This window comes from Vanessa cardui, chromosome 22, assembly GCF_905220365.1.
Source record: "Vanessa cardui chromosome 22, ilVanCard2.1, whole genome shotgun sequence".
Taxonomy (NCBI): Eukaryota; Metazoa; Arthropoda; class Insecta; order Lepidoptera; family Nymphalidae; genus Vanessa; species Vanessa cardui.
This window is the reverse complement of record NC_061144.1, coordinates 1,039,711-1,066,187: the sequence shown is the minus strand read 5'-3', so window position 1 is coordinate 1,066,187 and position 26,477 is coordinate 1,039,711. Positions and strand designations below refer to the sequence as shown.

General features: G+C 32.0%; 3 protein-coding genes across 3 annotated transcripts; all 3 read left to right on the top strand.

Moving 5' to 3' along the window:
* Positions 1 to 332: 332 nt before the first annotated feature.
* LOC124539440 (chymotrypsin-C-like) lies at positions 333 to 9,056 on the top strand. Its single transcript, XM_047116836.1, has 7 exons — positions 333 to 689; positions 3,098 to 3,268; positions 4,578 to 4,794; positions 4,873 to 4,982; positions 5,545 to 5,712; positions 6,309 to 6,465; positions 8,607 to 9,056. Exons 1-7 carry the CDS (start codon positions 441 to 443, stop codon positions 8,828 to 8,830), a joined length of 1,296 nt encoding a protein of 431 aa, XP_046972792.1. The 5' UTR covers positions 333 to 440; the 3' UTR covers positions 8,831 to 9,056.
* A 1,200-nt stretch (positions 9,057 to 10,256) lies between these two features.
* LOC124539461 (chymotrypsin-C-like) lies at positions 10,257 to 15,485 on the top strand. The gene is made up of 7 exons (XM_047116856.1): positions 10,257 to 10,581; positions 11,127 to 11,297; positions 11,966 to 12,182; positions 12,586 to 12,695; positions 13,022 to 13,189; positions 13,747 to 13,903; positions 14,035 to 15,485. Exons 1-7 carry the CDS (start codon positions 10,333 to 10,335, stop codon positions 14,256 to 14,258), a joined length of 1,296 nt encoding a protein of 431 aa, XP_046972812.1. The 5' UTR covers positions 10,257 to 10,332; the 3' UTR covers positions 14,259 to 15,485.
* A 342-nt stretch (positions 15,486 to 15,827) lies between these two features.
* Positions 15,828 to 24,006, top strand: LOC124539442 (chymotrypsin-like elastase family member 2A). The gene is made up of 7 exons (XM_047116839.1): positions 15,828 to 16,256; positions 18,072 to 18,251; positions 18,752 to 18,971; positions 21,395 to 21,504; positions 22,322 to 22,489; positions 23,002 to 23,161; positions 23,708 to 24,006. The coding sequence occupies exons 1-7, from the start codon at positions 16,011 to 16,013 to the stop codon at positions 23,935 to 23,937; spliced, it is 1,314 nt and encodes a 437-aa protein (XP_046972795.1). The 5' UTR covers positions 15,828 to 16,010; the 3' UTR covers positions 23,938 to 24,006.
* The last annotated feature ends 2,471 nt before the right edge of the window (positions 24,007 to 26,477 follow it).

Here is a 26,477-nt window from a genome sequence, read left to right as displayed (position 1 = left end):
TACAAACATTATGGATACTATATACATATATCTCTTTGTAGAACGAGATAGTCTGATATAGAATATATAACTGCTCGTTCCTACTCATTAGGAGTAACAAGTAAAATTCGTAAAAAGCTGTTTTCCCCTATAAGTCTGAAATTTCAGAAGATACTTTTTGTTCTAAAATTAATTAAAATTCCAAAATTAAAACACGTAAATTGCAGTACAACAAATATTCAACTACAAAACTATACCACTTAAATTTACACACACATACAAAATATAGACACATCTATAAAACACATACTTGTAGAACGATTCGTAACAAGACAATTCAACGCTGATAGGTCTCAGACATTCTAGTGTTTATCCAGCGCCACTGAATAGTGATACATACATACTACAGTCCAATTAAAAAGTTTTATTATACATGGAATACAATAGTGCAGAAAACTAAAATGGTTTTAATGAAATCTAGTACATTGCTAATTGTAGCATTATTTATAAATTCAAAATCCGCAGAAGACTTAGCTGGTAGTATAGCAACAATACCCCGTTATCATGACACACCCTGTAATGATACAAATGATATTATTTCATATTTTTCCCCCGGTTTGAGTGATGGATACAGTATTCTAATAAACAGGACATTAACTAAAGGTACTCAAATCAGATTGAAATTCGACATGGAAGCAATGATTACAGAGGTAAGTGATGATTCAATTCATTTTATTCTTGATTTAGTGGTTTTAGAACTAAAATAAGCTATAAGTGAATTGAATCGTAAGACAGCTATATTGCTCCGAGCTCTTATTAAGAATTTTCTATGTATATATTTTATTTCATCAGTTAAGAGCCAAGAATCAGCCATTCATAAGAAAGAAAATAAGAAAAGTGTGCCATAATATTCTTATACATTTGTTTACTGATTAGCCCCTAATATAATAGCGTCTCAAAATGTTCTTTAGTTTTTATATTATGAGATTTTATTTCCATGTAAATAAAAATTGATTCGTCTAATCTTTTTCTTTAGTTCTGTGTTTAGATAAGCCCTGTGTCTTTATTGGGCTATTTTGCACATTTCTACGAAGAGTTTACTACTTGGTAGAAGACTTGAATGAGGCATTATTTTTAGCAATTGGCAGAAGTACTAGAAATAAAATAAGCTTTATATTATCCTAGTGTAAAATATATGCTTAGGTCATAACGAGCTACTGACCAATGGATGACCTTGATAATGATAAAATATATCACGTGTTAACAAAGATGAACCCGGCTTTGAAGGATTATTTAATCTGTCGAACAATTAATAAATCTGTTAAAGAAAGTAAGATTTTAACTCCCAACACAATAAGATCTGAGACACATAATCGATAAATTAAGCGTTCATCGCAATTCCTAATTCAAAATATAATTTCCTCACCAAATTAATTAAACAAACTTAGATTTATTTGAACATCTTATGGATCTTGAAATATTCATACATCATTTACAGACAAATTGAAGAAGAATGAGGGATTTGTTAACAAATTCATTGATAACTGTTAACCTTTTGAACATTAACATCTAACTAGTGATAGCATCATTAGGTACACAAAATGATTACATGAACACTATTTCAGATACAGATTATTGTATTTATAATATTACGTACAAAAGACATGTTATTCTTTTTAAAATTATTAATATTTTTAGTGGATAACAATTGTTGTTTTTGTTTTAATACATTTGGTTATTATTATGCCAGCTTAAGATTTCATTATTTTAATTGTATTTTATTAGTTGTCGCAGCTTCGCTCACGTTAAAGATAGCCTAAGTCCTTCCTTGGGCTTCAAGTTAACTTAACACCACATTTTATCAAATTCGATTCGTTGATTTAGTCGTGAAAGAGCGACAGACAAACATACAGATAGAGTTACTTTCACATTTATAATATCAGTATAGGTTACATTGTTGCTGTGAATATGCTGATACAAACATCTATGATGGATTTCTAATTGAAAACTAAACTGATATTTTTTCATGACAATCAATAAGTAAAGAAACTCTTATAGAAAATATGTCCAAACAATCTCCTGCTTTTTGGAAAAATCCTCACAATAAATAAAAATTTTAACAAAAAGAAAAACCAACTTCAAACAAAACACTATTTTAAAACAAACGAATATGCACTAAGAAGTATTAAAAATAATTGCGTATTCAACATTTTTTTTAGAGTCCTCCTAAGTAAAATGAAATGAAAAATATTAGACTAATTAAAAGTCGATTTACGATTATATAACGTTGTTATAGTTATTGCTATATTTAGAGCCATTTAGGAGGTAATAAACATAAAAAAAAATACAGATGAATTGATAACCTCCTCCTTTTTGAAGTCGGTTGAAAAGGAGTATTTATTATAATATTGATTTACCTATAGGAAGTTCGAATTAAATAATCAACCTGGTAAAAAAATCTTCAAGTACTCAACATGTATCCATTGATAAATATATATATTATATATACATTACAAATATATAAAGTAGTTTCCGCTTATAATGACAGCGAAGGGAAGTCAACATACCAAGCGGACGTCATATTATAAAGCATAGTCTTAGAAAATAAACAACATCCTATGTTTGTTTGATATTTATAGAGAATATTTTTCTAAGTATTTTAAAGTATAGAAATCCATTAACCGACTCCGAAGACCTATTGAAGAATATCTATTTTAATAATTCCGAGCAGATCTACAATAGACTGGAACGAAACCTTTAAAAAATAAGGTTTTTTTAGTCAAACTCAAACTCAAATAACTTTATTCAACCTAGAAACATTACGCGTTCAGAAAGTGTGATAATAATTTCGTTCAGGGGTACGGTAGTTAGCATATTTTTTATTTGTTTAATTTTATTTATTATAGCCCGCGAAGCCGGGTTTTCATCTAGTGCGGTCATTTTGTACAAACTTTAAAGATTTTTTAAGCAAGTTGATAAGTATTTACAAATGAACTACTGAATTGAATGGGATAATGTGTAAAAAGCAATCTTAAACCCCTAGGAATAAGGCTTATTTTTATATCAAAAACCTAGGACTATGTTACATATATGTATTTAACATTTTTTTTAATTTCAGGATAAGGATCTCTCTAGACTCGTCACACTTGGCAACAACGTTTTTAAATTAGTACTACTGAAAGATACTACGTCATTGAATTTCGAAATTAGAGGACAATATTCATTATTGCCACCTTATGTAATAAGCATTAGGATCAAGGGGGAGGAAAATTGTAATGAACCAGACCTTGTAAGTACAATAATGACCTTAATAATTTGATCACCATCCCCTTGCTCTTATCCCAATTTTAGTTTAAGCCGACGCAGCATGTCATTTCTGTCTGACATCATCTCACAAGTAACATTATTTCCAGCCATATTCTCTTTCACACAATTCATTCATCATTTTTTGGTCGACCTTCCTCTATATTCATCCACGTCCATGCACAAGATTCTCCTCCGAAATGGTCCTCATTCCTCTGCATATCATACCATCACAGCTAACTTCCACATAACTTCGCGATTATCGGCGCCACTTTCAGACTTCTTCTGATGAACTGATTCTTCACTATATATTACATTCCTTCATATATCCATTCGCGTAACACTTTACACCACACATTCCTCTCGACATTCTCATCTCCGCTACATGCAGTTCTTTTATTCATCCATCTAAATATTTTGATATACATTTTTCTTAATTTTCAAAAGACGGAAAATAATATTACCTACTAACTAAAACAATAGTGACCTAAATGTAGCTAATGCTACAGTATTTCTTGAAATTACTTTAGACTCTAAACATCAGCGGCATCCTCATTTATCGTCCCTAACAGGGACGCTCAGTGCGACAGCGTAAGCGGTTAGAAAAGTTAGACAACTAACTGATGATGATACTCCTCGATTAGTATACTATGGTTACATTCATAGTATTACTTCTTACAGCATTTTGCTTTGGGTACATCGATATTGAAAGTTTTTACCCTGCGAAAAATAGGTACAGGTATATTTATGATCTTGGAGCTTAAGATGGGATCATTATAATAAAGTAGTCTCATAATATTACAGATCTCTATAGATCTCCTGGGCTATAAATAACTACAGCAAAGATAATAATGTAATTGAATATCCATTATACTTGAGTACTTTACAAATGTCAAAAGATTATGTTAAACGCTGTTAATCGCTCGATTTTCATTCGTCTGTAAATTAAAATACACAATCATATCGAGATACAAAGTCGATCAAAACAATTGACTTTGTACTTTGTACAACAAATTTTATCAAAGATACGAACAAAACATGTGTGGAAACTTGATAGGTAAAAAAAACAATGCCCTCACTCCGTATCAAAGACATTTAGATCATTCCTGAAATTATATAAAGCCACAATTCAATTAGCGATAGGTTAAAATAACATTCCGAGAATTCAAAATATAAAAGCCCATTTTTCACAAGTCTATCTATAAAATTTGGTTTTGACTTTCCACTGAACTTCAAAATTCTTTTTATTTACGGTATTTATAAGACACAAAACTGTAAACTAATATGTTTAATAGGGCTATTTCCGAAGGTATCCAGTTGGCGTTGAACCCAGGCCAGATGTACCGAATCTCCAATGTGGAAGGCGCCGAGGACCCAATCAACTAATCACTAACGGATTCCTTTCAAAACCCGGTGACTGGCCTTGGCACGTCGCAATATTCAGGATGGAAAGAGCAACGTTGAAGTATATTTGTGGAGGAACACTCATTTCCAATACTTACGTTTTGACTGGTAATTCCCCGTTATATTAACATGGAACTTTCTTTTTGACGTTTAAGATATAGTTATTGATCGATGTTATTTTTGTAGCTGCCCATTGTGTGACGATTAACAGCGCAGCTGTCTTGCCCGAGTCGCTCGGTATCAATTTAGGAAAACACAATTTAATTGGAGGAAATGCTAACTCACAAGAAAGAGGGGTATGTTTTTATACATTATATGTATAATACAAACGACTGTTTATCAATACGTGAATTGGGATCAAAATCTAATAAGATTTTTTTTCTAATATTTAGTCCAAGATCAAGTCATACGATGATATCAAATAATAAAAAAGTCAAAAGTCTAAAATCTTCATTGAATCTAGAATCATTATGCTTATTATGCTAAATCTACCATGCAATACGTATACATGTGTGTGTATGTAACACACATGTAATACATCTATTAGGTAAAAAAAAAACATTCAGTCATAATTGCTCCAAGCGATCATAGCATTCCTTGCAATCTGATGGGGGGACAAATTTGATCGTACGATCTGTCAGAGTTCAGACGCAGAAGATTTTCGAGGCGTGGATTGACAGTACGAGAATAAGTATTAAGTTACACTATGAGTACTCCTGCTTTGGCTTTTCTCCGTCGAGAATATCCACTGTGACTTGAATCGGACAGGAGAATACTTAACATAATCAAAGTCATAATCAATTTTTCAGTTACCATATTCTATAATTTTCTACAAATGTATTAAATTAATATTTTTAGGTATACGAAGTAATCGTACATGAAGAATTTGTACCTCGAATACTCGATAATGATATAGCATTGTTGAAAATGAGTTCAGCTGTTGAATTTAATTCAAATATACAACCAGCGTGTATATGGTTTGATAAATTGAAAGATAAACTACCGTCCTATGAAGTTCTCGGTACAGTAAGTATACAATATTTTAATTTGTTGAAGAAAAGTCAAAATAGCTCAGTAGATAGATTACTTCCATCACAACAGAAGTTAAAGACACCGGGGTTTTAAGAAACACTAACCGTTATGTATAGCCAATGCGCCATTAACTTATATGAACACTGGCTCACTTACCCTACAAACCGGAACCAAAAACCAGTGATACTTAGTATAAGTATTACTGTTTTTTGGTAGAATATCTGACGAGTGGGGTATACTCAAGGTATAATATATACATAAATAATTACTATCAAGTAAAACAAATTTAACTTAAAATTGAGTAATACATTGCAAAAATTTTTGACTGAAGTAATTTTTTTTTCGAAACGTACAGTCAGAATAAGAAAACCTACTACTCTTAGTATATTTTGAATCAAAATATCAAATCATTGCGACGCAATGTATGATTCTCAATCAGTAAAGCAGATTATCGCTCAAACTGAGCACACGAAAATAGATCTTAAGGTGACGAACCTTTTCTTACCCGGACTGTAAATTTGGGATTTGACCTTGAATTAAAAATAGGTTTTAAATTCTACAAGAGGTAACTTGTATGTGCTTCTTGTTAGGTTACAGGCTGGGGCTTTGATCAGACGGAAACTCTTTCTACGGTACTCCGTGAAGCAACGATGCCAATGATACCAGATTTGGAATGCATACGAACTAAACCATTATTCTATGCGACAATCCTAAACGGCAAGAAGTTCTGCGCTGGACATCGTAATGGTAAGCTATAAGCAAAGGTAGATGAAGTCGGTTTGGTATGGATGCACGCTGAAAAAAAAATTGTGGAATATTTACGTCTAAAGTCACCGTCGCGTCCTTTTTTTGACATTTGTTTTTTTTATTGTTATAATGACAAGGTATCGTCCAGCTGAGTCTTGTTTATTTTATCTTAAGTGTTTTTTTTTTATTTTGTTAGCAATCAACGACGGTTAAATTTCAACCGATTTTACTAGAAGATTTTAAAATTATTTCAAAATTTGCGCTCTTTGAAAGTCCCGATACAAAATAAATCTAAACAGGAATGGTTAAGAGTTAGCCGTATTAATAAAATATAAAACATTTTTGGTAACTTACGACAAAAAAATTTTGGGAAATATAATCTATTTAACAATCCCTTCAAAGGTTTTATAGGTATGAGTAGGGAAGCGGCTGCAATGTCCATTACTAACGTCTAGTTCTGAAACACCAATTGAAATTTTCCGAAAAATTCTAAACGGAAAATGTTCAAAGCGCTCTCCTAAAGTTTTTAGTCAAAAGCTAGACAGCCTGCCTTGTTTTCTGTTGACTTTTTCAAAATTGATTGACTGAATTCGTACCTCAACTATTTTATTTCTGTATTTTAATAGTTTAACAATAAAAATTAATAAAAGTAAGTAAATTTCGCGATGTATCGTCAAATACTAATTATGTGAACAATTCTTCTGTTAATCTAATGAACGCATTCTAATAAAAAACCGAATCAACTTTAATTTAGTATTTCCTTCGTACATGTTTGAATAATTATAAGAAAGGAGTCTCGGCTTCGCGGGGGGTAATTTATTAATAATGAAACTGAGAACTGGTCTTGTAAAGAAAATATAATTTTAATTTATATTTTCTTTTATGGCGACTTTGTGCGCTTTTGAATTTAACAAAAATTGTTGTCTAAAGTTACTCCTCATTAAATAAGCTTTCTGCCAATGAAAGTCCCGTCAAAATCGGTCTCGTCGTTTCAGAGATTAGCCGGAAGAACAGACAGACGCAAAAATTTGAAAAAAAAAAAACAATCTTCATTTGGTTTATGTACCGTGTGTTCATAATTTTGTTATAAATATAGATAATTATTTCGTAAATGAGAAATATAAATGATCATTTTATTGTGAAACATAGATCAAAAGGTAACTACGGCTCTCAGACTGAAATTTAGGTAATTTAACCTGCCAAGGTCAGAAATTATTGTAACAATCAGTTTTTGATCATAGGTCTCACAAAGAACGATTATTTTTATTGCAAACTAGCTGTGCCCGCGACCTTGTACGCGTTTGAAATTAACAAAAAAATATATTTATGGTAGCCTGAGATACTCCTTATTAAATCAATTATCTGCCAGTGAGTGAGTCAGTCCAGTAAGAATCAGTCCATCCGTTCCAGAGATTAACCGGAACAAACAGACAGACAGACAGACAAAAATTGTAAAAAATGTTATTTTGCTATATGTACCGTGTATATATACATATGCATAGACTAAAAAAGGGCTATTTTAATATTAAAAACAGACAATCCAATTTTATTATATGTAATAGATAATTTAGAGATGATATCCCCTAAAATTATATTACAATACAATTTTAACATATATTTAATGTCTTAGATAACTAACGTATTTATTTGAATAATAATTGTTATTACTGTATCTTAGAAGATAGACATATCCTATCAAGAACTTTACTGTTGTTATCTTTTAGAACTAAAACTTTCTAGAACATTATTTTGTTGTATATATGTTTATTTTAGTTTATAGTAAGCAGACGAGATAAAAAAATATTTATCATCTTGAACCAAATTCATTGGCGCTTTAACATAAGGCTTTCCTTAAAGTGACAATTAACAAACATGGAATAGATTTCCTGGTATTGATTCCATTATAGATAATGTTTTGTCTTTAGTTCCCGTCAGTCATGAAGGCTTAATCAGCCTTTTGATTGAAAGACAGCAACTCTTTGGAAAAAGGTCAATTAATAACGTCGTAGAATTGATAAGTTGCTAAAAAGATTGATTAGTTGAGTTTAGTAAAGAGATAGGAAATGAGGAAAACGATAATACAAGCCTTTAAAGAACTGTTATGTCTAGTAAAAGATTATTTAACCCATTTACTTCTTCAGGAACATCAGCGTGTAACGGTGATAGTGGTGGAGGATTTGTCGTCTACGTGCCTTATGAGGACAGCAATTTTGTCAAAGGGCACCTTAAGGGCGCCTGGTATGTGCGAGGCATTGTATCCCTCAGTGTTGCCAAACTTGACACCGCCCTTTGCGACCCGAACGAATACGTCGTGTTCACGGATATTGGAGCTTACACAGATTGGATTAATGATCATATGGATTGAGATCAACAAATTTTAAGAATAATATCACCAATTATATTTAAAAATGCATCCTTGTCAGTGTAAATTAAAAGACTCGTCAAAAAAATGCAGCATGCATTTGGGCTTTTTTTATATATCCTTCCATATTGAAGGGCTTAGCTGTGGCTTTAGCTAAATCAACTATGTAGTTAAAATAGCCATTTATAGAATTTTTTGGAAACCTAAACTTAAACTATTTTACAATAAACCTCTGCTTTTATTCACCTTTATTAAAATGTATAGCATGTCTTTGGAGTGGCAATAAAAAGAACTCAAGAAATAGGAAAAAAATTGTGACCAGCAACAGCTAAAACAAATCGTAAGTATGATGTGGCCTGTCAAGTGGCCTTATGCTAAGTGGCCACCACCGCTTAGACGTTAGTACTGTAAGAAATACTCACAACGATAAATTTGCCACCATAGTTGTCTAATCTGATTTAATCTAAACTTCAAAATTAAATATAAACGTTACAAATAAAAAATCTTTTTAATATTTTATTGCTATTTTGCATTTTATTTAATAACAAATTACAATCCTTGTAAAGTCGGACCTGTCGAATGTAGAATAATATCAGATTATTAAGTAAATAAGAAACCCTGGCTTCGCACGGAAGCAATACTTATATTGAATATTCTACAGAAAACCGTGATACATTTACAACTTTCACACCTTTTTAGTCACCTCAGAGATAGTGATCTTTATCAAATTTAAAGATGTAATGCTTAAATTCGAAATAAACCTTTAAAATTATCAGGGTTTCTCTACTATATTATGCATGTTTTATATTCGTTGCGTAGTCTTAAAGATGTAACCATACACAGGGTCAGACAGATAGCGGAAAACGACTTAGTTTTATACTATTTAGTAATAATTATAAACATCTGTTGACTTCAGAACTTGTTTTTAATACTAACCTTGAACTTTTATATGCTGCAAAATATGGCACCGTAAGGAATTATTCAAAGTACCCAGATATTAAAATAATGTAATATGAACACATTATTAGCAGCTAAAAATTGTATAAAACAAAGTCGCTGTCTAACTCTCTTTGTCTTTCTCTCTTTCTTTTTTTTAAACAATTCTACTTTTTCGTCAGGATTTTTAACGATAGTTTAATATATTTGAGTTCTTATATGTTCAAATATTTGAACATAATATTACACTTACCCTTAGCCTAGTAATCAACTCAAAAGCTATACTACTATATAATTTTTAATACTATTAGATTGCGATGTTCTTATCGATATATCTCAAATATAATAGACCATTAGTTCCATTATCCGCGCGCCATCTTTGTACTATAATGTTATGACGTAAAAACCCAGACGTATCATAAATATACTTATTTTTCATAAAACATGTAGCATGAGAACTGACGCTATCTAGCAATGCTTGATCAACACTAGATATAACATATCTAGTGTTGATCAAGCATTGCTAAATAGTCACACGTAAAATTCTAAATTAAAGTGAATAAAGTGCAATGATTTTGATAAAATCTAGTACATTGCTAATACTAGGGTTATTGATAAATTTGAAATCCGCAGAAGACTTATCCGGTAGTATAGCTACAATTCCATTATTTAATGATACGCCTTGTAATGATACAAATGATATTATTTCATATTTTTCCCCCGGTTTGGGTGATGGATACAATATTCGAATTAACAGAATACTAACTAAAGGTACCCAAATAAGATTGAAATTTGATATGGAAGCAATGATCACAGAGGTAAGTGATGATTCTGGTCGTTTTATTATTGATTTAGTGATTTTAGAACTAAAGTGAGTATAAGTGAATTGAATCGTAACACAGCTATATTACTCCGAGCTCTTAGTAAGAATTTTCTATGAGTACATACTAATGATTTATTGCGCAAACTTGATTCAATTATACCAGTGGCTTTACCAAGACTTATACTTATGGCAATTTCGAAACCTATGACAGGATTAGAACGCTTAATTTTTTTTATTATGCATTCGTAGTACCGCTCTCTACCCTGCCAGTAACTTTTTCGCTTTCTAATATTGAATCTTTGTTAAACTGCAAGAATCCTCTTAATTCTTCTGCATATCTACTGCTGGAACTCTTCAAAATGAGACCATTCCCAATTTTCTATGTGTAGTTACTTAACTGGGACAAAAGTCGTTTCAAAAACAGATGCGAACTATCAGCGAGTAATTAAGTCAGGATCTTAAAGCCAGTTTGAATGATTAATATGGGCTTACATAAATGAAATATTATAATAATATATAATATAATATTATATATTACAGGAAAATTCTCTGAGTAGGATTGTTACGCTGGGAAATAACGTCTTCAAATTGGTATTACTCAACGATACTGATAACTTGGAGTTCAATGTCAAGGGACATTTCTTTCTATTGCCACCTTATCTGGTGAGCATCAAAATCAAAGGCGAGGAAAACTGTAAAGAACCTGATTTTGTAAGTTCTTCATATTTGTATGAATTTGATGTTTATTTGGGCTGAGATAGCCCAGTGGTTAGAACGCGTGCATCTTAACCGATGGTTGCGGGTTCCAAACCCAGGCAAATACTGCAGAATATTCATGTGCTTAATTTGTGTTCATATATCATCTCTTGCTCGACGGTGGAGGAAAATGTCGTGATGAAACCTGCATGTGTCTAATTTCATCGAAATTCTGCCAGATGTGTATTCCACCAATCTGCATTCGAACAGCGTTGTGGAATATGTTCCAAGCCTTCTCCTCAAAGGGAGAGGAGGCCTTAGCTCAGCAGTGGGAAATTTACAGAATGTTGTTGTTGTTGTTAATGTTCATTTATTTATGTTAAAGTAAAATTAATACAGGTATTAAAGTAAAGTTAATTATTATTTGCCTCCATACTGTACTAAGGCTTCGAATCTTTCTTTTTTTTTGTTTTTCTTAAAGTTTCAGTTTTGATCACTGGGCGAAAACTATTCACAATAAAATGTCCTAACAAAATAATAATACTTTTTAGTATTGCGAGATAAATGGATGGAACTCTTGTCTTAGATATTATTATATATCTAAAACTGGAGACTAAACAAATGATTCGGAGATTCCGTCGAAGTTTCCATTTGTGAAGTTTTCAATATGTTTTTCTTAATAGGGCTATTTTGAAAGGCATCCAGTTGGTGCTGAACCCAGACCAGATGTACCGGATCTCCAATGTGGAAGACGCAAGGGACCCAATCAGCTTATCACTCATGGAATTCTTTCAAAGCCTGGTGACTGGCCGTGGCACGTCGCAATATTCAGGATCGAAAGAGCAACTTTGAAGTACATTTGTGGAGGAACACTGATTTCCAATACTTACGTTTTAACTGGTGAATCCGATGATATATTAGAAGCTTTCATACATCTATACACATAATATTATTGGAGGGTCTGTTTGCAATATTAAAATTACCGCTTTTACCATATGCAAACGAAAGTATACACACTATTTTTTTTTACATTTTTTTTCTATCTGTCCGTCTACTTCTGTTGATCTCTGGAATGGCTGGATCGATTTTGATGGAACTTTCACAGGTACAATACGTTTGTAATAAGGAGTAACTTAGGCTATAACAATAACTTTTTGGTTATAATCGAATGTTTTTAATACATTATATCTATGAAATGAAATACATACATATTTTAAAGCGATTGCCATTATAATAGTGATATTGATTGATAATTTTAATTGTATTAGGCTTAACTATAATTAAATCGATGTTATCTTTATAGCCGCTCATTGTGTGACGATTAATAACGCAGCTGTCTTACCAGAATCACTTGGTATTAATTTAGGGAAACACGATCTGATTGGTGGAAATCCCAATTCTCAAGAAAGAGGGGTATGTTTTAGTTTAAAACATATAATGTTAGAAATGTGGCTGTCGCTTACGACGCTTTTAGCTTGAATTCAGATGATTTTGATTTAAATATTTGATTGAAATAAATGTTGGAATATGTTCTAAAGTTTCTCCTCAAAGGGAGAAGAGGCCTTAGCCCAGCCGTGGGCAAAATATTAATTAATCATTTACAGGCTGTACGTGTTGCTATATTTGTAAATTTGTAAAAAGAATAATACACCTTGATCGATTGCTATATATGTAAATGCTCTTATAGATATAAAGGAGCGTAAATTCTAGACGTATTTTAAAATGTTGTATTTTGCAAGGTATACGAAGTAGTCGTCCATGAAGAATTTGTACCCAGAACACTTGATAATGATATAGCATTGCTGAAAATGAATTCAGCTGTTGAATTCAATTCAAATATACAACCTGCGTGTATATGGTTTGATAGATTGAAAGAAAAACTGACATCCTATACAGTTTATGGTACGGTAAGTAATAAAAAAAATTATGTAATTTTATGCCATTGATGATTGACTATTGGCAGTGGTCACCAAATAAGATAACCATAAATATAAATAAAAAGTTTTGTTACAAAAAAGGTTTTATGTTTTCCCTTTATGTATTTTTAAAATAATATTAGCGACCCGCGCCGGCTTTGCACAAGTGCAATACTGATATTTAATATACTAAAGAATTTGTTTATTTACGACATCACATTCGAACTTCTAAAATTATCAGTGTTTCTCTACTATATCGTCCATGTCAATAAACAAAGATCTTCCTCTTGAATCACTCTATCTATAAAAAAACCGCATCAAAATCTGTTGCATAGTCATAAAGATTTAAAGGATCAAGATAAGATTTTTAATAGGGACAGAGAATGCGACTTTGTTTTATAGTATATTTTAAATGAAAATAAGATAAGGAAACGTAACCATAATCTACACTGATAATGACTGCTGACTCAAGACAACTGGTCCATTAAAACAGACTTTAAAGCTCATAGTCCAATACGATACTGATATTACCACATACTTTTTAACAGGTTACAGGTTGGGGTTTTGACCAGACGGAGTCCCTTTCAACAGTGCTTCACGAAGCGACAATGCCAATGATATCGGATTTAGACTGCATACGATCTAAGCCCTTATTCTTTGCCACAATTCTTAATGGCAAGAAGTTCTGTGCTGGCCATCGCAATGGTGAGTTATGAGTGTGCCTCTTATGTAATTGTACTACATATATAGTCCATATAACTGTCTCTTACCAAATAAAAAACTCCATGGAGTAGTGTGGTCTAGAAGAAAATTTTCTTACCCATAAACTTTTTCAGGAACATCAGCGTGTAATGGTGACAGTGGCGGTGGCTTTGCAGTCTACGTACCTTATGAGGACAGCAGATTTGTAAAATCGTATGTCAAGGGCGCTTGGTATGTGAGGGGCATTGTATCCCTCAGTGTTGCCAAACTTGACACCGCCCTTTGCGACCCGAACGAATACGTCGTCTTCACGGATATTGGAGCTTACACTGACTGGATTAATGATCATATGGATTAAATTCAATAGTGTTTGAAAAATTTATTTAGAATTATATGAAGGAAACTATAAACGATCTTTTTAATGCTAGGTAAAGGATTCGTGGACCAAACCATTTAAGACTTCAAGTTAAATGAGTGTTTTCATCATCAGAGCAAATCCATTGTACCAAATTACAGCATTCTCCTATTAACATATGTATCAAAATTTTCTTAATAGTGCTCGTGCAAGGAAAGCATTGTGAGGAAACCTTCATGTGTCTTATTTAAACGAAATTCTGCCACATGTGTATCCTAACCCGTTGGAGCAGCGTGGTGGAATATACTTCGAACTTTCTCCTTAGCCCTGCAGCAGAAAATTTACTGGCTGATACTGTATATTATTATGAATATGACTATTAGAAGTACTTTGAATTATTCTATTGATATGTCCGCAATAATAAAAATAAAGTATAATATAATATATATAAAATGTGAAATGGATTTTTTTTATCCTTCAAAACCTACAATGGTAATTATGTGTGTATGTGGTAATTATATAAAGCGAAAAGACAAACTGTTTACATACATATATACAGATACATAATTTTAGCATTATAATTTAGCTGTATTGAGTTTTTGACATCTCTCGAAAAACTGGCGAAAGATTTTCAGCGGTATTTTGTAATTATTTACGAATTCAATATAACAAATTATTGCCCAGGAGGCGTTTGATACCCAAGGCGTGTTATTGTCCGAGAAGTAACCAATTGTATAATATTATGTTGCGTGCAGTTCACATTAATTGTAAAACGATATACATTGCTGCACAAAATAGACACTAAACTTAAATAAAACGAACAAAAATGTACATGTATGCGTATCATTTACAAAGTATATCAATTAACTCATCTAAATGATGTGTACTTATGACCTTTTAGGGAAATTCGTAACTCTCAATACTAAAAATCAAGACGATAAGGATATTCCTAAATAACAATTTGACCTTGAACTGAGGTAAAAATCTTGATTACATAAATATCCATTAAAGAATAATAGCTCTTATTTCTTTGTAATAAATATCATTATTAATTATTAAATAAGTTATTTTCCTTAACAAAATACAACGATATCAAACGAGTAATTCTTGTTCACGATGTTGCAGTCACTTTTTTTTAATGGTCGAATATAAAAACATGACGTTTTATTATCACACACCATATTTTTTACTGCTTCATATGATTATATATAGACTTTTTATAATATTATTATACGATCATGAAATGTCAGAATATGTGTGATTGACTTGCATCTTTCATCATTTTAGATTTCATCTTAGTAAAAGATGATTTTAAAATAAAGTATTGTAAAGGTAAATATTAATTTATTATGGAATACTAACTGAAAATGTTTTGTAATAGTCGATAAGATTTATAATATAAAACAAAAAAAATTAAATTATTTTAATATAAATACAAGGTGCAGTTCCTTCTTCTTTGTTAATCAAGTAACAATGAAAAAAAAATTAAAATATAATATACTTAAATCGACAGCGACAAAGATGGTTATTTTACACTTAGACTGTTTTAACGTTCGAACTGTAACTGTGATGATCTGTCAAGTAGTGTAGCTCACATATTCTCAGATCAAGCTCGTATCAATTGAATTAATATAAATATAAAAGGCAAACAAATAATACAATGTGTAAACCCTAACAGTGATTATAAATGATAAGAAAAACAGTGCAAAAAAATCCTTAGCAACATGTGACTTGTGAAAGAAACAAATTTCGATAATGAAAGTTATATATCAATTACTTTTAATTCTTTTATCGATATTAATAAAAGTGAACACGATCAAATTCTACAAGAGTGTGCGTCCATTACCCAGTTTCCAAGTGAAACCGTGTCTTCATAACGATGATATATTATCGTATTTCAAAACTGGCTTAGAAGATGGATACAATATAACTATAAAGAAATCAATAAGCAAAGGCACGGAACTGCGACTCACATTCGATTCAGAAACCGCACTGTCATTGGTAAGTTTGAGGAAAAACGACGAGTTAATTAAAATATTCGTGTATTGCCTTTGTTTAATTACATTTGTTTAAACTATAGATCATTATATACGTTCGCAATACGCCATCTATTACTAATGAGTAATAGGTCTTTTTAAAAGTACGTCTGGATACCACCCAATCAAACTCAAATAACTTTATTCATTGTAAAAAGATTACACTCACTTATTGATGGTCAAAATAAATACTACCACTGTTTCGGAAAATGAAATACCTGAGACAGAAATTGTATTTTTTTTTTGTCAAATTATTTTAACACATATTGAATATGAATATAAATAGCCAGGAGGCAACACTCATAACAATAACACCACTAAGCAACAATACCTAATATTGTTGTATTCCATTTTAAAGGGTCAGTTAAATATACGCTTAAGGGTCATTACATCTTAATTTCCAAGGCTGGTAGCGCATAGGGGATGTAAATAATGGTTTAAACAACCAAGCACTATTTCTTAATTAAAAACAGTATCGATCAAGGCCCCTTTCAAAACAAAACATGCTAAATAAAAAAAATTCAATCGACTTATATCTTACTACGACACAGACAAACACACAAGTACATATGTTAAAATTTGAACAGCCCTTTTTGCATCGGAGGTATAAATACCTACAACCAGGTATGATAACGTATGCTATGAGTAAGATAAGAGTCTTAAGATATGTCCTAAGATTTCATACACTATAGACTTCAAATATTTTTTTTTCATAAAATAATAACTATTCCATATTATACATATTATACAGATTTACGGTCAAACTGTACATAAATAATGTTTCCTTTATCTCGATTTCTTATGTCAAACAACGACCTTTAACATTCATTAAGATTGTATATAATCTGCCAATATTGTTTGGCAATCAAAGTTTACGCATTTTCTGATCCAATTTGTAAGAAATCGATTAAGTAAAGAAATATGAACTAAAACTAGTTACTGTATAAATCTTGACCGCGTGGAATGGTGGCAAGAATGCTAGCAGCATTTCCCCGTTGAATCGCAATTCCGATCCTCTGGGCAAAAAACGAACCAGCCCTCCTGTCACTCTATAAAAATAATAATAATATCCCTCTCAGTAAAGAAAACATAATCATCAATGATTAAATAGTAAGCATCAATTCCATCGACTTACCAGCAAAGTTTTGAATCAAATGCATAACACATTAAAAGTTTAAAAAAAACCAGCAAGCGATGTTACCTCACAACGATATCCAGCACGACAAATTTTAACAAACAACTTAGCTTATAATATAAGACCTCAGTAATTCGTAATAACTTCACTCACACGCCACTACACATCACTATACTCATATATACATAGAGAGGGAAAAACAGAGAAATTCGATCATTCTTTGATCTCAGAATTTGCTTTGGAAAATCACTTCATTTGGCTGCCAAACTAGTAAGGTATATAGCTCATAAAGCTAGACCTCAAAGTTTTGGACTTAAGCCTATTTGGATTAAAAAATTATCAAGAATTTCCAGCATAATACTCTTAGTAGCACACCAAAAGTTGCGTGTGAATAGGCTAATGTGGTGAATAATCTCTAGAGCAGCACGAGCTATTGACTCGTTAATTTTTGACAAAACCTCATACCTATACTTTTAATATTTTCATCGTTCAATGGCCGAAAAAAAGAACACCATTTGATAATAAACGTGAAAGAGTTACTGAAAAAAATAATAGAAAGGGTCTGACATGTAAAAACGAAATTAAAGAAAGAGATCATGACCATGCCAAAACAAGCATTCTAAAAATATTATTTTCTTTTTTCAGGCAGACGGTGCAAGATATTCGAGCTCAGAAGATAATGTTTATAATGTATTTAAGTTGATCTTTGTCGATAACATAGATGAATACGTAATCAATGTGAAGGGACACCCTGCCCCATATTCGCCTCCATATTTAACCAGTCTCAAAATTGACGGAGAAGAAAATTGCCGTGCAGCAAATTTGGTACGTATTAGACTAAGGCATCCTGTATAATTTCTTATTTATATACCTAGTTCTTTTAAAAATCTAATACATTGTCATGAAAATGGGAGATAAGTAGTTTATATTCTATTCAAGTAGGCTTTCACAAGCACTTTTGAATCGTCATTTAACAAACTATAATAAGTGAAGCTACGGGAATCTTAAACACAAAGCTTGCGAGTTCAAAACTAAGCAAGTGCTGGTTAATGATCATGTGCGTATCTAATTAGTGTTTATAATTAATCTTAAGCTTGACGGTGAAGGAAACTATATGTGCTGGGTGATATATTCCATGTGTCCGTAAATTCACATTTTATCAGCGTGTAGAACAAGTTCCTTCTTCTTCAAAATAAGCCTCGTCCTTACCCCAGTAGTAGGATATTTATAGGTTGGTACTCAAATTAGTTAAGCAAGATTCCTCCAAGATGCCGTCTTTGTATATTCCAAAAACATGTAGGTCTTATATTTATTACAATTTTCAGACATACTTCGAAGATCTTCCAGTTGGTGTGGCGAAACGAAAAAATGTACCAGATCGTCTTTGCGGCAAGCGTAAAGTCCTGCATACCGAGCTCATAGTCAGTGGGTTTACCACGAAATCTGGCGACTGGCCTTGGCACGTTGCTATTTACAGACAAGAAAAGTCTTCACTGAGATACGTCTGTGGTGGAACACTTATATCTAAGAATTTCGTTTTAACAGGTAATTTGTCTTTCAGCTGCTTCGATTTTCATAACTGCTCTAGGGACTTTCAAAATTATAAAAAATGAACGCTCTGAATTACTTAATTTATATCCAGTGTCTCTCGAGATTATGACGTCTGGTTTCTAATCGATATTCCATATATAATATATCTTATTTATCCCATGTGTATGTAAAAGCTATTGGAAGTTATTGTGCAATAAATAAAATCACAAACATCAAACACAAAAAATATTACTTGTTTTTGGGGTGATTTTATGCTAGGTTCTTCAACGTTGCGCATTATTTGAGCTTATTTGAATTTGTTGATTTATCTAACTTTACTTAAACTCAAGTAAACGACGAAATGAGATACAGTTTCTAGGCAGTTCAACCGTATATACTAAGAGTGAATAGAATACAACCTTATTCCGACTAAGTTATAAGAGAATGGACGTAACCCCCGTAATGAATCATCATCATGAATCTATTCGACGAAGGCCCTTTTAATGACTAGACGACAAATTAATTTAAACTTAACAAACAAGTAATAAACAATTGTATTTTTCGCTCTCCTTATCCAATCGTCTCACGCACACTAAGACATTTTGTAAGCATGTGTGTCCCTCACTCATACTAATGAAAGCCGATATTAATTTAAACAAATTATCTAACGTCATGAACACAGCTTTGCCATTGTTATATCTAAATGTATAAAAAATAATGTTTGTTTTTGTATTGTATACATGTCTGAAACAGTGATGCGAATTTTATTCAGAAGTCGTTGACTCTTGCTCGATGGGGACTTACAAGTTGTGTGAAATAATTGCTTACAAAATTAATTAGAGATCATTACGTGTGCCAGACATTGGGCAGTTAATAAATTTTGTAATTAGAATTTATTCTTTTTTATTTTCGATGACAAATGAAATATCGTATTAAGGCTACAATAGAACTGAAAACTAAATTGAAATTTACTTCAACTTTTTTAATTAATTGAAAACAGTGCTTTAATTGAAAATTATGCGGGATATTGAATTATATAAACATGTCAAATTTTATCCCGTTACTAATAAAAATAGTAATACTAAAATTTCTGAATAAAAATAGTAGAACACTTTTTAGTGAATGATTAAATTGTGAATGTAAAAAATCTAATTCGTTTTGTGTATCGATTGTCGTTACGCAATGCTTTGTCTTCTTCTTTAGATTATCAAACTATATACAAGAAAGAGATAAAACGAAATCTGATTAATTAGCATCGATTTTAATAATCGTTCACTTAGTTAAAAGCCATGTGCAAACCTGGATTAGTACCACTAAATCAGCAACTTTTCCACCGCTAAACCACACAAATAACTATTGCTGAGTTTCGGTTTGAAAAGTGACCCAGTTCAATCAGGCCCAAGGCGACATAACATTGGACCTAGCCCCATCGTGATGCATTTGAGGAAATTGTCAAATTTCCTCAAACTATGCCACTATATATAAATATGCTAATATTGTTAAAAAATAAAGTCCATCAACATGCTTTACTATTGTGAACTATTGTTAAACGAGAAATAAACGAAACTGGATCAGTAGATCACACAACTCTTCCCCAAGAATTGAATAGTCTTTCAAATGCTAAATTACTATTTACAATTCATAGTATTCTGTGACGACGCAGTGATTAACCTTACCTGCTTTGGAAGACAATTTGAAACACGTATAATATAATGATCAACGTCAGATGAAGTATAAAGTAAAAACTGAACGCTCATTGGTCGGCTATCTTGTCATTTGCTGAAATCGACCAATAATTTTGACGGTTTTGATCTGCCAATATCAGTTGAGATTCACAAAGTCAAATTTTAAAAATCCTTATTCCTATTGATTGTCAAGAAAACTCTGATCTGAAATGGACCGGTCAAAGAAATTGATCATGATTTTTATTTTAACATTCGTATTTTCGGCATGTAGGCTTGCATTTCCAAAGTGTATCTTCATCTAAAATAGCATTAATTCTATAATCTATAATCTATATTAATATTATAAATGTGAAAGTAGCTCTATCTGTCGGTCTGTCTGTCCCTCTTTCACGACCAAATCGCTGAACCGAATTTCATGAAATTTGGTATGAGAGAAACTTGAACTCAGTAAAGACAACTTTTTTTACTACGAGCGAAGCCGCAGGCGACTACTAGTATCCTATATATACAACCCCCTTTACACACAAACGTTCCATATTGAGTTTCAACTTGTTTAAACATTTCAACTTGTTCAAATGCAAAATTACAAATTACAAATTTTAGAAATTGGGCATGGATAAATATGCGGGGTATGATTTAGGAATCATGACATGATCATGAGATCATAATAAATAAAAACCACCTACTAGAAAAAAAACATTCGAAATTCAAAACTGAAATATTACCTATTTATACCCTTGTTTCTGTTTACAGCTGCTCATTGTACGACTATTAACGGATCACCAGTTGTACCAGAGGTTTTGGGCGTATTTTTAGGGAAGTACCACCTATTTCAAAGCGATTCAACAACGCAGGAAGTACAGGTATGATATTATATTCATCAGTTTTTTTTGGAACGATATTCTTTGAGGCTCAGAGTAGTGAACTGACGGAAATCGTTAAAAACCCTCATACCCTTATACCCTCTCTCTCTATTGTAGGCGGTCTAATATAACATTTTTTTCTTTTTGTTATTGTTTAAATTGTATATAAATCGATTATGTCAGTTATTTTAAAAATTTTTGGTAGCAGAATAGGTTCCAAATATTCTTACCAAAGGCCTTAGCCCAGCAGTGGGAAATTTGCAGGTTGTTGTTGTTATTGTATATAGCGAAAGCTACTTCGATTAAGGTAAGGCTACGGTGTCTACCGCTGGACACCCGGTTTGGAACGAAGTAGCTTTCTTTTTCTTTTCTCGCAGAATTTGATAAGCATTCCAGAATCGGTAATTTAAAAGATAATACATTACATCTTAAGCTACCACTCAAAACTAACCGACAGACAAAAATTGTAAAAATGTTATTTTGGTATATGTACTGCGTTTTTTTATGGTATAGGTTGGCGGACGAGCATATGGGCCACCTGATGGTAAGTGATCACCATCACCCATAGACAATGACGCTGTAAGAAATATTAACTATTCCTTACATCGTCAATATGCCACCAACCTTGGGAACTAAGATTTTATGTCCCTTGTATGGAACACAACTATACTGAGTACTGTTATTTGGCGGTAGAATAACTGTTGAGTGGGTGGTACCTACCCAGAAGGGCTTGCACAAAGCCCTACCACCACGTAATACTCTGTGTAATTTTATTATTATGTTCAGATAGATTATTTTGTTAATGTCTTATTTTCAGGTGTACCAAGTAATAGTCCACGATGAATATAGCCATAATGATCTCAAAAATGATATATCATTACTAAAACTGAGAACCGAAGTTGTGTTCAACAATTACGTGCAGCCTGCCTGCTTATGGTATGACGAGGCTTATGACAAACTTACCTCTTATGAAATACTTGGGACGGTGAGTTTTGAATTACTTCATAAACTATACTGATGTTAACTATATTTGGTGTGTTTTGGTAATGACCAAGGGGTCTAATTCTAATAATGTTTAACGCTTACTATACTATACATACTATACTATGCGATTGTGTTCCAATAGACTTTCAGAAAATTCCCCAAGAAAACTTAATCTCAATCATCTTATTTAGCACATGAAAATTCAGTGGTGATTCCCCAATATTGAATCCGCAAACTTCAAACCCAGGCATTACTGAATTTTCATGTGTTTACTATGTCTTTATAATTCATCTTGAATTCGTTGGTGAAGGAAAACATCGTGAGGTAACCTGCATGTGTCTAATTTCAAAGAAATTCTGCCACATGTAAATGCATCAACTCGTATTGGAGTAGCGTGTTGGAATATGCTTTTAACCTTCTCGTTAAAGGGAGAGGAGACCTTAGCCCAGCAGTGGGAAATTTACAGTTTCTTTTATATTATAATCTTCAGATAAAAAGGTTTTACAATTTTAGGTGGTTGGTTGGGGGTTTGATATAACAGACTCTTTGACGTCAACGCTCCACGCTGCAAGGATGCCCTTGATTCCTAACTATTCCTGTATTTTAAGTAATCCAATTTTTTATTCAAATGCTTTAAGAAATAATAAGAAATTCTGTGCTGGATTTGCTAATGGTAAGCAAAAATTAGAAGTTTCATTACATTTTATATTAACTTGACATTTAAAATCAAATACCTGATCTCAATCTTAAGAGCAAAAGTAGATAATCATTTGAAATCGAATCTAATATTTATTCTCATTTTAAACGTAGCCAAGTTAAGTATGGCATAAGGACATTGACATTTGATTGAACTGATTTTTGCGAAAACTTTTTTGATTACATCAGCATAATCGAAGTATGATAAGAATATATGTTTTCGAAAAAAATACTTTTGAAATGTAATTTGTTCAATAATGAATAACGATTAAAAGCAAAAGCACGCTTATATCTTAATCACCACACTTCAACAATATTCAAACAATACCCAATGGAAAGATATCACCACGATCATCATCACAGGATGTATTTGTAAATAGATAAAAGGCTGAGGATGTACAGTGATCACTATATTTTACTGCTTAAGTAATGTTTGCCGATTAAATACTACATAATCGAGGTATTTTATAGACTTTCTGTACTCTTTGCTGTATTTAAGTCCCCTAATTGAAATTGACTTCAGGTACCTCAGCCTGTAACGGCGATAGCGGTGGAGGTTTCCTGGTCTTCATACCAGATGTAATTGATGCCAAGGGCGATAACAAAGTACCCGGAGCTTGGTACGTCAGAGGCATCGTCTCAGCGAGCTTATCAAGACAAGATGCGGCGATATGTGATCCAAATTCATACGCTGTATTTACCGATGTGTCCAAATATTTGTCATGGATTAAAGATCATACTACGAATAATTGAAAAGTCACAGTTGTTGATAGCTGCTTCTTGATTAAAACTATTGTGGGCTTTATTCCTATGGCTTTATTATCAACTAATTTCAATTCACGGCTTCGATACGTATGAGCGGGTAGATGTGGAAGGTATCCTCAACCTTTTTACGTGCTGCTAATAACTTGGATATGATATTTTATGATTGGTTGACTAGTAGTTAAGATGTAAAAAAGTCTTAAATAAAAATAAAACTTTATTTCCCATTTATAGTAAAAAGACCAATTTTGATCCTTTACGCACGGTCACGTCAGTAGGATTAAGTGGGGATGTCGCTTGTTGTACTATTTTCGAAAGTGTACAAATAGTCTTGATACATATTTTTCTGAATACCTTAAATTTTTTGAAACAACCGATCTGCCGTTCCTTTTACCTTTGCTAATCTGAATACATAATTTGCGACAAATCGTTACAGCGGGTTTTTATAAAATAATTACTAATGTAATATTTAATAGCAATGACTGAACTATAATTAATTTAATAGTATATTTGAATATTTATTTATTTTGTATAAATATAAAATTGAACGAAGAATAATTTATATATTTAATTTTTATTTAAGTTCCTCTTGATTCAATCTTTTTTTTTGTGGCTTTTATTGATTTAATCTTGATGTTGACACATACCTACATTGTCAATTTTATAATGTGAATTATTTCTTTTATACACGAGTAGCTACACTGCCATTAACCGCGGATGGATATGAATATGTCTATATTAATATGTATGCTGTATCGTGTCACAGGAATAGATGTACGAAAACGCTCATTTCATCTAAAGAGCGGTTTCAGCAACAATATCAAAATCGTACTACTTGGCAAGCACCTTGATAGATTGGCTTACAGAAATCCTACCTGTAACCCAATCGTCAGATATTCTTACAGCACCAATGGCCTAAGTGCTACTGGATGATAGTGAAGGAAATATTTACCATTCTTTATGGCCAATCACTCATGCTCCGAATTTGGGAATCTGTATCAGTTACCCTTCAAACTGGAACATAACAATACATTATTATTGATTGGCGGGAGAATGATGATTGAGTGGTACCTACCTGTAGCAGCTTCAATAAAGATTCAATAGATAATAATAAAGTCTAATAAGTGAAGAACTAGCATAATGACATAGCTTATCACATATCAAAGCATGCTTGAAGACCTGGAATTCTTCGTTCAAAGTCAAATCTTTATACTAGAAACGAAATTCGTGTAAATCATATGATAGCACTAATACGAAAACTTTGCACTTAATTTATATGATAATATAATATTACAATTAGCCATCAATTTGAACGGATTATAGGTCACTTAATTTATTTAATACTATTAATACATAATGGCATTTACGTTCATTCCATCGTTATTGCACGTTGTATATAACCTGTTATTTAAAATATGGCTTAATGATACTAAAATGTTTGCACTTCGATAAATATGATAAAAAACTTACATATGAAAACGTTTAATTAAATTTTAGCGCCATTTAAAAATAATAGCAATTTTGGTATTAATGTGTCATTTGTTAATATTGCTTTTATTTTTATTAAGGCACTTAAGTATTTTTTTATAAAATATTATTGACCATTTAAACTTGAAACAGAACGTATATACAGAACATTTCTTTTGGTATTTATTCACTGCTATAAATTCTTTGGTTAAGAAAAATTGCTCTTGTTTCTTGAGACCTTGTCAATCCAAAGATAGTCCTAAACCGAATTATTTTCCTTACATCATTTTTCATCGTCAGACCCTTGCTTGGGAGTTATATATCATTTACGGTTAACCTCGACAAAATGTTGATGTTTGCGCCCTGTCAACTATCTTAAAATGAATGACCATCTCTTTCCAACGCATATTATGTAAGCAAGACAAGATCATGCGATTCCCTTTTTAAACTTATAAGATCTTATAATAATATTCCTTTAAAGTAATATTAAGTTCTAAAAAATAAAGATATTTTCATAATACCGCGAACAATGTTATATGATACCGAGTTCAAAATCTGCTTAATAAATGTGTATCTTTCTAAATTTACTCATGTTGATTTTTTTAATGACATTTAATAATATATATATATATGAATAATGTATTAAATACTAGTTGTCTTCCGAGGCTTCGTCTAAGGGGATGGTATATGTATAAAAATAGCCTATGGCCTTTCTTGCTCAAGTTTGCTTCATACCATATTTCACCAAAATCAATTCAGTGGTTTGGTCGTCAAAGAATTACAAACAGACAGGGTAACTTTCACATAATTTTTAGTATAGATTTAATATTGCATTGAAGACGATTTCTCGAGAACCTTGATTGAAGTTTGTAACTTGAAAAGGCATCAATGAACTTGTATGTGCTTAATTTGTGTTCATTCATCTAGAGCTCGATGAACTAAAACATCACGATTAAAACGACATATGTCGGATGAAAATCTGATACACTTGTATTTAATCCGCAAAAGATGACGTAGGAAGATGAGTCCAATTATGACGACCTCCATGGTCGAGTGGTGTGTAC